We start from the raw sequence: 12766 nt of genomic DNA, 5'->3' as shown, positions 1-12766 counted from the left end.
GCCGGACATGACCTACTGCTGGACCCATGGTACCAGCAAAAACCGACGCCATACCAGCGCCACGTGCAAGAACAAGGCCCCTGGCCATCGCGACGACGCGACCGCCGCCAACACTCTCGGCGGCTCCACCAAGGTTTGGACGGCTCCCAAGCCCCCTGAATAGGAAAGAGGGACGGCTACGCCGATGGTTAACTCTAGTAATACCGATTATTTAAATCATATTACTAGTCTTAATTCATCTGTAGTCCCCTCCCCGCCTAGTCCCCATACCTCGGCCATTGCCGACACCGGTTGCACCGGCCATTACATCACCATCAACTGCCCCCACACCGACAAACGTCCTGCGAATCCCAGCCTTGCCGTCCGTGTCCCTAACGGCGCCGTCCTCCGCTCAAGCCACATTGCCACCCTGGCCCTCCCTGGCTTCTCCCCTTCCGCTTGCCAGGCCCACATCTTCCCCGGGCTTGCCTCGCACCCACTCATTTCGATTGGGCAACTTTGCGACGACGGCTGCACTGCCACTTTCTCAGCCACTAGCCTCGAGATCCACCGCGACACCACACTACTCCTCTCCGGCACTCGTGCACCCACAACCGGCCTCTGGCACCTCGATCTTACCCCTGCCCAGCCTCCTGCCACCGCCCACGCTCTTGTTCCCAACACCCCCATTGCTGACCGCATTGCTTTCGTTCATGCCTCGCTCTTCTCCCCGACTCTCTCAACCTGGTGCCAGGCCCTCGACTCCGGCCATCTTACGACTTTTCCAGAACTTTCCTCCCGCCAAGTCCGTAAGTATCCACCTAGTTCCCCTGCCATGGTCAAGGGCCACCTCGACCAACAACGCGCGAACCTTCGCTCCACCAAGCTTCCCCCTGTCGGTTTCCCCATCCCGACGGACCCACCTGCCGCCGCTGTGCCTGACCTTGAACCTCCCGACGCCCCCCCCCGTCGCACGCACCCACCATGTCTTTGTTGCCCACCAAAGGGTCACCGGTCAGATCTACACGGACCAACCGGGCCGTTTCCTCACTCCCTCCAGTGCCGGCCACAACGACATGCTCGTTCTTTACGATTACGATAGCAACGCCATCCATGTCGAACTCATGAAGAACAAGTCCGGCCCCGAGATTCTGGCCGCATACCAACGTGCTCACGCTCTCTTTACCCAGCGCGGCCTGCGTCCACAACTTCAGCGCCTCGACAACGAAGCCTCTACCGCCCTCCAATCCTTCATGTCCTCCGAGCACGTGGATTTTCAGCTGGCACCCCCCCATCTACACCGTCGTAATGCAGCCGAACGGGCCATCCGCACCTTCAAGAACCACTTTATTGCTGGTCTCTGCACCACTAACCCGGATTTTCCCTTGCACCTTTGGGACCGCCTCCTTCCCCAAGCCCTCATTACCCTCAATCTTCTTCGTCGCTCCCGCATCAATCCCAAGTTGTCCGCCCACGCACAACTTCACGGTGCCTTCGACTACAACCGCACCCCGCTCGCTCCCCCTGGCACTCGCGTCTTAGTTCATGTCAAGCCTGCTGTTCGCGAAACCTGGGCCCCCCATGCTGTTGAAGGTTGGTATCTCGGCCCCGCTCTCAACCATTATCGCTGCCATCGCGTCTGGATCACGGAAACACGTGCCGAACGTGTTGCTGACACCCTTTCCTGGTTCCCGACCCGCATTCCCATGCCCGCCGCTTCGTCCACCGACCGCGCCCTGGCCGCCGCCCGTGACCTAGTCCATGCCCTCCAGCATCCTTCCCCTGCGTCTCCGTTTGCCCCCCTTGATGCCACCAAGCACCAGGCCCTTACCGACCTCGCCAATCTCTTTGCCACTGTGGCCGCCCCAGCCGACGACGTCCCTGCACCCGCTCCGGTGCCTCCGGTCCGTCCCCCTGCCCCAGCAACCCCCCCAGCTCAGGTCCGTTTTGCCGTCCCTCTCGTCACGGCCGAACATGCCCCAGCACTTCCGAGGGTGCCCGTTCCTGCCGCAGCACTTCCGAGGGTGCCCCCCATGGCCACCTATCACTCTCGCACCGGTAACCCCGGCCGTCGCCGCCGCACAGCACGCAAACAAACGGCAACCCCAACCCTAGTTCCGGCGCATCCCCACAACACCCGCACCCGACCCTTTCTTGTCCCGGCCTCCGCCAACGCTGTTGTCGACCCCGCAACCGGCGCCTCATTGGAATATCGGCACCTGCGCTCCGGCCCCGACGCTCCCGATTGGATTCGCGCCGCCGCCAACGAAATTGGCCGCCTCACTCAAGGTAACCCGCCCCACAGTACCACCGGTAGCCAGACTATGCACTTCATCGCGCATAATGCCATTCCTCCCGGTCGCAAGGCAACCTACTTGCGCATTGTAGCCAGTATTCGCCCTCAGAAATCGGAACCCAAGCGCATCCGCTTTACCGTTGGCGGCAACTTAGTTCAGTACCCAGGAAAGGTTAGCACCCCAACTGCTGACATCACCACAGCCAAGATCCTCTTCAATAGCGTCCTCTCCACGCCCGCCGCCAAGTTTATGTGTATTGACATCAAGGATTTCTATCTTGGCACCCCCATGGCTCGGTACGAATACATGCGCATCCCGGTTCCCGATATCCCTCCCACCATCATGGCTCATTACCAGTTAGCTCCACTCATTCACAACAACTCTGTTACCGTCGAAATTCGCAAAGGTATGTACGGCCTTCCCCAAGCCGGTATTCTCGCCCACGATCGTCTTGTTGAACACCTTGCTTCGCACGGCTACGTTAAGACGAAGCATACCGCTGGCCTATTTCGACACGTCACGCGCCCTATTCAGTTTACCCTAGTTGTGGACGACTTTGGCGTGAAATACACTGGCACTGAACACGCTCAGCACCTTATCGACACTCTCCAAGCACTTTACACTATCACCATAGACTGGGCCGGCACTCGTTATCTCGGACTTACACTTGCTTGGGATTATGAGCGTCGAACCCTCGACATGTCCATGCCCGACTACATCGACCAAGCCCTAACCCGCTTCCAACGATCGCCCCCTGTTACGCCTCAACATGCGCCTCACCCTTGGACTCCTCCAACTTATGGCGTTGCAACTCAACTCACACCAGTCCCTGATACCACTGAGCCTCTCAATGCATCCGACAAGACCCACCTGCAAGAAATCATCGGAACCCTCCTTTATTACGCTAGGGCTGTCGACTCGACCATTCTCGTGGCTCTCGGCACTCTGGCCTCGGCACAGTCAACTGCAACCCAAGCGACCCTTCACGCCGCCGAACATTTACTTGACTACTGTGCCACTCACCCACACGCTACAGTACGGTTTCAGGCTAGCGACATGTGTTTACACATTCATAGTGACGCTTCCTACCTTTCCGAGTCGAAAGCCCGATCTCGTGCTGCAGGTCATTTTTTCCTCAGCAGTCGACCCCAAGATCCCAATGCTGCTCCCGCTCCGACTGATCCGAACCCTCCCAATAATGGCGCCATTCACACGCATAGCTCCATCATGTCCGTTGTTCTTTCGTCCGCCACCGAAGCTGAACTTGGTGCCCTCTTTTACAACGCCAAGGACGCCACCGCTTTCCGGGTCACTCTCGACGAGCTTGGCCACATTCAGCCACCTACCCCTATTCAGACCGATAACGCTTGTGCCTCCGGCATTGCCAACGAAACCATCAAGCAACGACGTTCTAAAGCCATTGACATGCGTTTCTACTGGGTTAAAGACCGCGTCGAGCAAAAACAGTTTATTATTTACTGGCGACCCGGCCTCACGAATTTGGCCGACTATTTCTCCAAGCATCATTCTCCCGCCCATCATCGCAAAATGCGCTCGCACTACCTTCTCGAACAGTCACCAACCAATGACAAAGCAACTTCTCATTTGCAGCGAGGGTGTGTTGATCCAACTCCTAGTAAGGACAACGTCTCACCAGAAGTTCAATCGCCTACTGCTAAACACCAAGTCGCTTCCGTCCCACACACAACGAATCACAGCCCCACAGTCCCTACGAATATCCAAGAGTACAGTGTAGACTCATAATCTTCGTAGTTCATCGTTTTCCTCAACTGTGATCTCCATCGTCGTTTTGTGTTCTCCAATAGCTCTCATTTAAAGTTCAAAAATTGTGTTAGGACACCATTCGGTAAGGGAATTTAGCTCACAAAGAAAAACTGCAATGAGCTTTGTGGACGAAACTGTTGATTAGGCTCTTATCAACATCGGCTATACACGGCGGTTTGTGACTGTAAGTGTGGACTTCGAATACGGAATCCTTAGAGTAATTTGAATTTTAAATTACGCAATCGACTCAAAATTTCACGCTCGCCATTTTAAAAATACCCCTGACAGTGAGTCATACCATTGGGTTGGCACACGGGTCTATGTCGGATTTTGAAAATATCATGACGCAAGGTCACTTCGCTGCAATATCGGACGCCCGAGATAACCCTTTCTTTTTGTAACCGGCTTTACCACACAATGCATTTTAGTATGCCTTTTCACAGAGAATCAAAATTCAGAAACATCACGGAAAGACCGCATCATCATCCCCAACGAAATATCTACCGCTAAGAGGATTTACAGCTAACGCTAAGTAAACCTATCACAAAGTCTCCTCGGACGGTCATTTTTCTTTTCTTCCTACCTGGTAAAAACCAGTTTCGAGGGGACTGGCAGATCCCCAAACCAAGTAAAAACAAATATCGTAGTGAAGTTCCGACCATGGCCATCGGCTCCGATCCATTCCATAGCCACGTGACTTTCCGGACAGCAATAGTACGTGGATGTACATCGAAATGAGATCTCAACTCAAGCGATTGACTCAAGCGGCTTTGCTTGTTGGCATATCGTTAGTATTGAATTGTTACGAAAGCAAGAAGGAATGGCTTCCGGCTCAAATGAGAAATATTTATTCATCGAAACTCCATTTAGAGACGCAGGTTTTGCCTGTCCAAAATTTTAGTGATAACAGTACTAAATTCGCTGAGCGCGAGGAAGAAAGCTTCTCTGCATGTCTAATGGTTATGGATGATAATCCAAGACTGGTTGAGTGGATTGCATACCACTACTTGACAATGCCGCTACGACATCTTATTATTTTGCCGGACCCAAAGAGCCGATCATCTCCCGAAAGTGTTCTGGATCGTTGGCGATCAATGATGAGGATTGAAGTGTGGAACGACGATTTTATCATGGACAAAGACCTTGAAGAGTTGGGGAAGCGGAATAATGGATTTGAGTTCTTTACTCGGCGCCAGGAAGCCTTCTACAAAAAATGTGGGTTACATCTGCAGCATGTAAGCCGTACCTGGGTCAGCTTCCACGATGTCGATGAATATGTCGCAATAAATGAGGAAGTGGTAAGTGATGCCGCTGATCGAATACAGGATTCGGGGTCAATACTGAAAATTCTTGGTGAAGTCATAGCCCATCGTGGGAACAAAACCTTTGTCAATCAGCACTATCAAAATGCATGTGTCACAACCTATCGCACTTTATTCAGTGCTGTCGAAAGCTCCGAACAAACCTTACACCAAAATATTCCCGAAACCATCAATCCAAAAAAATTTGATACGTTACGATGGAGATATCACAAAGACCACAAGAATGCGCAGATTGGAAAATCTTTCATTGATGTTTCTAAAGTTCCGAACATGAAAGGAATGGGATACCCGAAGCGCAAAGGAAATATCCGGTGGATTCATCGCGTACTCCCAATTTGCAAACCGCCGCAATACAACAACAACGCCTACATCCGGATCCATCATTACTTGGGAAGTTGGTCGGCGTACTCGCATCGTCCTGATACACGAGAGAGCAGTATTCGCGGCCGAAAGTTTTGGGAACGCGATTCCACCATACAAGATGGTGTAAGCGATGAACTCCGGCCTTGGATAGTTGGTTTTGTCAAGCTATTTGGGGAACAAAAGGCGAGAGATTTGCTTGACGGCGCGGGCTTTTCCGATACACCAGCACTCCTGCAAGACACTCCTTATGGGAATTGTGCAGGGATTCCGCGTTTTCTGAAAGCCGTTCTGGGATGCACTTAGGTAGTAAAGACATAGTGCGTCGCGAGTTGATCGCTAAGATTGTCATGAGCATTCTTGCAATGGCTTCTGTCATAGCTCTAGTTTCGCTTACGCTTTACGTCTGCAAACTAATCGGCGTCGTCGTACTTGCCGCATCATGTTCCGATCCATGTGCAGAGCTTGTCGGTCCGCCAACACCTACGCTGATCGACGCACCAAAATCTCGCAATTCGGCTAGCTGAGAAGTCAGGTCATCCACGTTGGCGCTTCTGCCGGTGCAGCTGTCGAATAATTGCAAGCGTCGCTGGTGGGCAAACGAGGCAATCGCAGCCGACGCACTCAGTGAATTTCCGTTGCCGCTGGATTCAAAACCTCCCGGGTTTTTTGTTGAGGCTCCATTTGGGTTGTGGAAAGGTAAATCCACGGCAAAAGGCATTTCGTCCGGGTCGGTTATGTCATACCCCGAAGAGGACGAAGGTAACATAGGGTGATGCGAGGAAGGATTCCACAACGATCGACGCAAATCGGTTGATCCATGCAAAGCAGAATCAGGTAAACCACCGAGTGAAGATATCAAGGAACCTTGTGGTTGCTGAAAGGGACTCGAATGCAATAAATCAAGAGATAGTGGAGGTAAAACATCATTGTGATTTTTGGGTATTGCTTCCACGACCGAATTGGCTTGTTCTGTTAAAGCGGCCATCGGAGCGGGTTCATGGGCGAATCCAGCGGGCCGCGAAGCAAAAGGAGGCGTAACAGCGGTACCGACGGCAATATCGTTCCGGGCTGACGAATTACGTGGCGCTATTAAGTGTTGCATGTTTTTCGTAGCGGTGGTACCGACGCTCCCAATAAAGGCCGCACCCGGGGGTGTTGAGCCCAACCGGGCTGGACTTGTGCTGAGCGATCGGGCTTCAAGATCGGACGAGGGCGATCGATTCAACGAGCGACCTGCAGTGGGATGCGTACTGGAGGGATGTATGGCTTGCCATGCGATATGGTTGTTGTAACCGTAGCCATATTCGCCTTGTGCTCGATGAGCAGCAGGTTTCGGAGGCTGTGAATGAGATTGTTGTTCCAAAACATGAGGTGGCATTTGATGAAGTGCAGCCCGACGCTTTTCCTTTTCGGGATTTTCCTCACTGCGAACAGCGTCGTCTACCAAGAGCGCCAGTGAAAGACCCGACAGTACTCGCGCTGGTTTTTTGTCATTTTCGTCGTCCACGCTGTAAATGTTGCCATAATCTGTCTTGGTGGCAACATCGTATTCTTGTCCAACAGTCGTGTGGCGGCGTTCCAATAGACCGTGATTTTGAGTACGACGAGGCGTGTCGTCCATTTCGGTATGAGCACGGTGATACTGGTGGAGTCGGGAGGGATCGTAAGTATTTTGCCGCACAGATGCGGGGCGTTGTTGATTTTCCCAGTAATTGTCTTCCATGGCCAAGTGCGCGGGTGCCGATTGCGGAATGCCTGTATCGACGGTAGTGCTGTAGTGGTGATGGGCGTCGTCGCAGATTCGCGATTCGGCGCCACCTCTGTGAATAGGAATGGATCGGGATGCTGAAACAACGCGTGGGATACGTGGGGAAATGGAAAGGTTACGGGTCACTTGAGCGGGCAGGAGCCTAGAGACGACTTCCTCTGGTGCATACGCTACTTGCCAGCCCAGTTCTCCGTAGGGAGTCGCAATCGTGGCGGTATTCTGCCGCACTAAAAAGCCTTGCTGCTCCACTAGACTACCAATATCATCCTGATCGTCCGAAACGACATAGACAGAAAACCCTATTTGATTGGATCCGCCGACACGGAAAGCTTGCGACGGCAACAAACGACTCCAACAGTGCAACGTGCGCAACCAAATGACGATACGCTTGCAAACGTGGCGAAGTTGGACAATGGGATCCGAGGGAACGCCCGGCTCTCTCGTTCGAAAGCGTTCCATCGTCGTTGGTATGTATTCGACGCACCAACGCTCGAGCAACTCCCGACGGGAAGCGTCCGTTTCGTGCTGAAAATAGACGTCTACCCGAATCGGGACGTGCAAGGAATGACGCCAACGCGAGACAATCGTCCGTACCGCCGGAATCTCGTTCACGTGTAAGTTGAATCGACTGCTGGCGTTGCTAGCAGAAGCAGTAGCAGCGTTGCTGCTGAGATTTGAACTGCTGCGACTGTGGACGACGATTTCGAGTCCCTTGGCGATGGCTTCGTACACCACTTGGTCGCATTTTGCACGGGGTCCGTGATCTACTCCACCGTTCCTCCAGTTGCTGTACGCGTACGATGTCATGCCTTGTGTGTATGTATGTGTGATTGTGTTGTCTGTATATGTTTTCGAGAAAAGTGTGCTACTACTGGTACAGTGTACGCAAGTGATATTGACAGCGTCTTTCTGGCTCTATTTTGGTCACACTCGCGTTCGATACCAAAGTAGTTCGATCAACGGATGCGTTCGTTCGGTCGTGTCTACACGCCTTTGCCGAAGGAAAACACCGTCGGTTCGAAACGCCTTGCATAGGTAGGTAGGTGTACCTACCTATTTTCAGTGAACGTACGAGACAGAAGGTCGTATGATCTACGGAAGTTCGCAAATATATATCCGGGTATCTTCGTAGGCGACGAAGCACGGTTTCTGCGCCCTGGACACGAAGCTCTAGCTAGTAGCTAGCTCTCTTTTGCGACGGTATCCGCATTGGTCCTGCGCAAAGAAATTCAGTACTCTGTCAAATGGGACAACAATGTTAGTGAACATTTTTCATTGTACATGAATGTTCAAGGCAGTTTCTCTCATGTTAAAGTGACCTACGATAGACTACCTGCTGGGGGTTACTTGCTAAAGTCATACATTAAACTACATCAAATTCTCCGAGACACGATTTGTTCGCGTACCGTTGGCGACACGTGGTTTGCGATCTACACTCACAGACAATGATCTACTTCTTATCCAAGGCGACATCATCCGCCTTCGAACTTTCTGACAAAGCGGTCTTGTCACGTAATTTTTTTTGTCGCTTGGCCAACGGAATGAGCCATTCCATCGAGGCCGTCAGACCCTGACCGGATTGAGCATTGACAAAGAACATGGCCTGGCACGGGTTGTGGTAGTGTGGTAAACAGGATGTGGTAGAATACAGTTTGCCTGGTCGACAGGATGTTTGCACTATCGTTGTGGCGTTGTCAAAGACGTGTCCCATTACCAAAAAGGGGACATCGTCCGAAATGGCAGCGCGAACCTGTTGCAGGAGTTCTTGCTGCTCCGGGGCCGTGATTGCGGATTCATTCTCACTTCCGGAATCACTGCCATCCTCCCCGTGATCGTCGAAAACGGGCACTTTCCATACGAATATAACGGCGTCCGCGTCGGCGTAGTATCGTTCCCACAAGTCTCGTAATCGACCACCGACGTCGTAGAAGGAACATTTGGCTCCGCCAATCTCGACCTTGCCCACGTTGGTACCGATAGTCGGTCGAATTCGGTGGAGCGGTAACATTTTGTGCTTGGCCTTGACGGCATCGTAGCTCGAAGCGTCGTTCCAGGAATTGGAAGCAGGTTTGCCGTTGCCACAATTCGGATCCGTGTTCGTTGTTGCGGCAGCCCTCGTGGGTGTGGCAATATTCAATTCTACGCTTTCCATGGAACCCTGCGTAGAAGACCGTCGATCTACCTGTGAGGTGGATGGTACCAGTGGTCGGGTACCGGAATCATTCACATCGTCATCATCGTCGTCTGGGTCCTCGTTCGCATGCGCGTACTTTTTGGGTGCTGGACACACCCACATACGGCGTCGATTGCTAGTCGATATCACGGTCACGTCAGCGCTCTCGCTGGAGCTGACGCATTTCGGAGAATGCACGGGACGCATCATTCGAGGTGAAACGACCACTTCCACAAGTTCACCCTGTGCTGCCGGGGTCGGCGAATGTGGTTGTTGCTGCGTAGTCGTCACTCCCGCGGTATCGCTTTCGCCTGCCGGAAATCCCAACACGGTAGCGTCAATGGGTGTTGACTGAGTCGTGGTGATCATTACGGATCTGCCGCGTGTGGTTGTGGATTTGAGGTCAAAATGGGTCACTTTGAGACGTTCCAACGTGGTTGTTTTCCCCGTTCCGGAGGCTCCGACGAGCACAATATTCAATTGCGGCGAAGCCAAGTAAGAATTGTAAACGCCCGTCAGTAAACTAAACATGGCAAGGAAGAGAAGGGTCGAAAGCGAGGCGAGACCAGGTTCAAAAAGAGATCAAGTTCAATGGAGTGTTTGGGAGCGGAGTCCGTTGCGGTTGCGATAGTGTGTTCATGTCACGCTAGGGCGTCGCGTTCATCGCATTGACTTACAGTTTACTGCGAGATTTATGCAAGGAATTAGAAACCCCTGCGGCAAGCGTTTATGCGGGGTTCACATCCCTCACGGTAAGCGGCTGCGCCGCCCTGAGCAAATCCAGTGGTAGTGGATCTGGTGATGTGACATAGGTAGTATGTCACAACCCCTATAATTTAACCTTGTGTTGCGTATCATCACGTCCTGTATGGAATGTACTGTAAATATGGACCTACGTATCCACTACGGTGAGATTAACAGAGTTTATCAGTTTTATCAGACCCAATGCATACACGGATGTGTAGGTGATGTTTCTTGCCTTCGTGGGGAGAAACGGTTGAGAAAGTGGCTTGTTTGATACAGCTTTCATGGGTCTTCCCCATGGTCGCGGAACCGTACGGATCGAAACGATTGCACGGGTATTGAGCCGCTGTGGTCGGAATGGCCGGAACTAGCCTTAAATGGCGAGAACTTGCCGTTGTATACGGTGTGAAAGTAGACTGTTGTTTAGGTTATATACACACCCAACTGAGTGTGTCTTACAACAGACGGCCATTGTGTATGGTTAGGTCATAAGTTATGACTGGTAATTTCGATATTTGTCGTTGGGTATGACACCGAAACCATAACCGATTTATCGGTGAGCTATGCTGGATAGCGTATAATACTAAGGCCGCTGTCCATAAGCGTGCTAGAAAAGTTATGTCATTGTGTATGACTCCCTTTTATTTAGCCAAACTATTGGTGAGTTACATTGGATGATGTAGAAAACTAGCCAGTTCCACTGGTGGGCCACTGGATTTGCTCAAACACGGATATGTGTGGCACTTATGGCCTGGAACGGAAGGTAGCCGAGCCTGGAGGCTTGTGTTGGCTCCTGCGGTCCGTGCGGTTTTTTCCGATGGCGTTTACTGCTTTTGAATTGCGTTACGTTGTTTCGTTGTTCTTTCCTTCGTTGAAATTGTACTTGATATCATGGCTGCTGACGGTGCTAATGCGTTTCGTGGGGCGCTCGGGCGGATCGGATGGTCTGTTCCTGCGGCGAACGCGTTTACGAACGAAGGTTTTGATGCGATGGACTCCCTTGGCTTGGTTACTCGTGACCGTCTCAAGGATATCTGCAAGATCATTCGTCGCGGTACCGATGGTGTGGCCGCAGTGCCAGCTGCTGGTGGAAACGCTGCGGTGGCGGCGGCGCCTGGCATCCCTGGGATAGCGATCCCCATGATGTGGGAGTACAAGCTAAGCGGAATGCATCTCTGGGTGTCTGAGCGTCTCCGACAGGGGACTCCGGTTGTTGCGGCGGACTTTACTGCGGCCATCGGAAACCTGTACACCAGGAAGGTGCGTGAACTAGAAGAAGCGAAGGATGAGGAGGATGTTCAAGTCAAGCCTCCGGCTCCGTTCTCGAAGGAAACGAAGTGGATTCCGTTCTTCAAGTTGTTGGTCAACTATTTGAGCTCCGTGACGGGTGTTAACAAAGTGCCGTTGGATTATGTCGTCCGGAAAGATGACGACGTCGCTGCACCGGATACCGAGTTTGAGACGGAGCACGAGAAGTTGGTGCTGTTGACTCCCCATACGGGGACGGCGTTCGACAAGGACAACGGGAAAGTTTGGATCCAGGTGAAACAGTTGACTGTGAACGGTCCAGCATGGACTTATGTTGCGCCTTTCGAGAAGAAACGCGACGGTTGTGGAGCGGTCAAGGCTTTGAATAGTCACTATGAAGGTGATGCGGTGATGTCCAAGTCCAAGGCGGCTGCGTTCGATGTGCTCGAGCACACCACCTACACTGGCGAGCGTCGTAACTTCGGGATGGAAAAGTACACAAATGCTTTGTCGACGGCGTTCCAGACTCTCAACGAGTATGGAGAGACCTTGACGGAGTCCAGGAAAGTGGATGTCTTCTTGAGCAACAATCATTGCACGGATCCCAAGATGCTCTCGGGAATTGCGGTAATTCAAGGCGACGCGGACCGCATGTCTAACTTTGCAAAGGCGGCCGATTATTTGGCCTTGTTCACTAACACTGATACCTCTCAGAAGACAGGCTGTTCAATCTCGAGTGCTCAAAGGTCTACTAACAAGAAGAAGCCAGCTATTCGAGCCGGCAATTACACGCCTAACGAATGGCATCAGCTCTCGGACAAGGAGAAAGACGAAGTCCGGGCCAAGCGAGCGGCCGCGAAGTCCTCTCGCGACAAGAATAAACGTTCGGCGGCGGCCGTGAGTCGTTCGAACGAGAAACCTGACAAGGGGAGCGCGGATGGTGCAACCAATGCAGGTGATCAGTTTGCTCTTTCGAACAAGAAGAAGAAAAGGAAGACTGTTGGTTTTGAAGGCGAAACGAGCGATTGACTCGTTGGGGTCGACGAGATGTTGTCGGCTACCCTAGTTCGAGGCCTCATGAAGCTTC

The 12766-nt window shown here is 52.4% G+C and overlaps 4 protein-coding genes across 4 annotated transcripts; 2 read left to right on the top strand and 2 right to left on the bottom strand.

Moving 5' to 3' along the window:
- PHATRDRAFT_bd1768 (predicted protein) lies at window positions 1-2782 on the top strand. Its single transcript, XM_002176434.1, has 4 exons — window positions 1-63; window positions 246-788; window positions 1294-1919; window positions 1963-2782. The coding sequence occupies exons 1-4, from the start codon at window positions 27-29 to the stop codon at window positions 2092-2094; spliced, it is 1338 nt and encodes a 445-aa protein (XP_002176470.1). The 5' UTR covers window positions 1-26; the 3' UTR covers window positions 2095-2782.
- Window positions 2783-4645: 1863 nt separating this feature from the next.
- Window positions 4646-8321, bottom strand: PHATRDRAFT_bd1767 (predicted protein; the record flags this gene model as incomplete). Its single annotated transcript, XM_002176430.1, has 1 exon — window positions 4646-8321. The coding sequence occupies one exon, from the start codon at window positions 8319-8321 to the stop codon at window positions 6144-6146; it is 2178 nt and encodes a 725-aa protein (XP_002176466.1). The 3' UTR covers window positions 4646-6143.
- Window positions 8322-9369: 1048 nt separating this feature from the next.
- On the bottom strand, window positions 9370-10218 carry PHATRDRAFT_bd231 (predicted protein; the record flags this gene model as incomplete). The annotated part of the gene is made up of 2 exons (XM_002176429.1): window positions 9370-9534; window positions 10105-10218. Coding segments are annotated over 2 exons (279 nt in total), but the record flags the coding sequence as incomplete, so codon positions are not given.
- A 1104-nt stretch (window positions 10219-11322) lies between these two features.
- PHATRDRAFT_bd1505 (predicted protein) lies at window positions 11323-12638 on the top strand (the record flags this gene model as incomplete). The annotated part of the gene is made up of 2 exons (XM_002176433.1): window positions 11323-12539; window positions 12635-12638. 2 exons carry the CDS (start codon window positions 11323-11325, stop codon window positions 12636-12638), a joined length of 1221 nt encoding a protein of 406 aa, XP_002176469.1.
- Window positions 12639-12766: the final 128 nt, after the last annotated feature.

This window comes from Phaeodactylum tricornutum, genomic scaffold (assembly GCF_000150955.2).
Source record: "Phaeodactylum tricornutum CCAP 1055/1 PHATR_bd_38x36 genomic scaffold, whole genome shotgun sequence".
Classification (NCBI taxonomy): Eukaryota; Bacillariophyta; class Bacillariophyceae; order Surirellales; family Neidiaceae; genus Phaeodactylum; species Phaeodactylum tricornutum.
This window is presented reverse-complemented; position numbering and strand designations above follow the sequence as displayed.

Bases quoted from the DNA above. Each gene is read 5' to 3' on its own strand.
- PHATRDRAFT_bd1768 (XM_002176434.1), top strand. From the start codon at position 27: ATGGTACCAGCAAAAACCGACGCCATACCAGCGCCAC. The intron at 64-245 runs GTGCAAGAACAA...ATTCATCTGTAG, and splicing joins CGACGCCATACCAGCGCCAC to TCCCCTCCCCGCCTAGTCCC. The intron at 789-1,293 runs GTAAGTATCCAC...GTCGTAATGCAG, and splicing joins ACTTTCCTCCCGCCAAGTCC to CCGAACGGGCCATCCGCACC.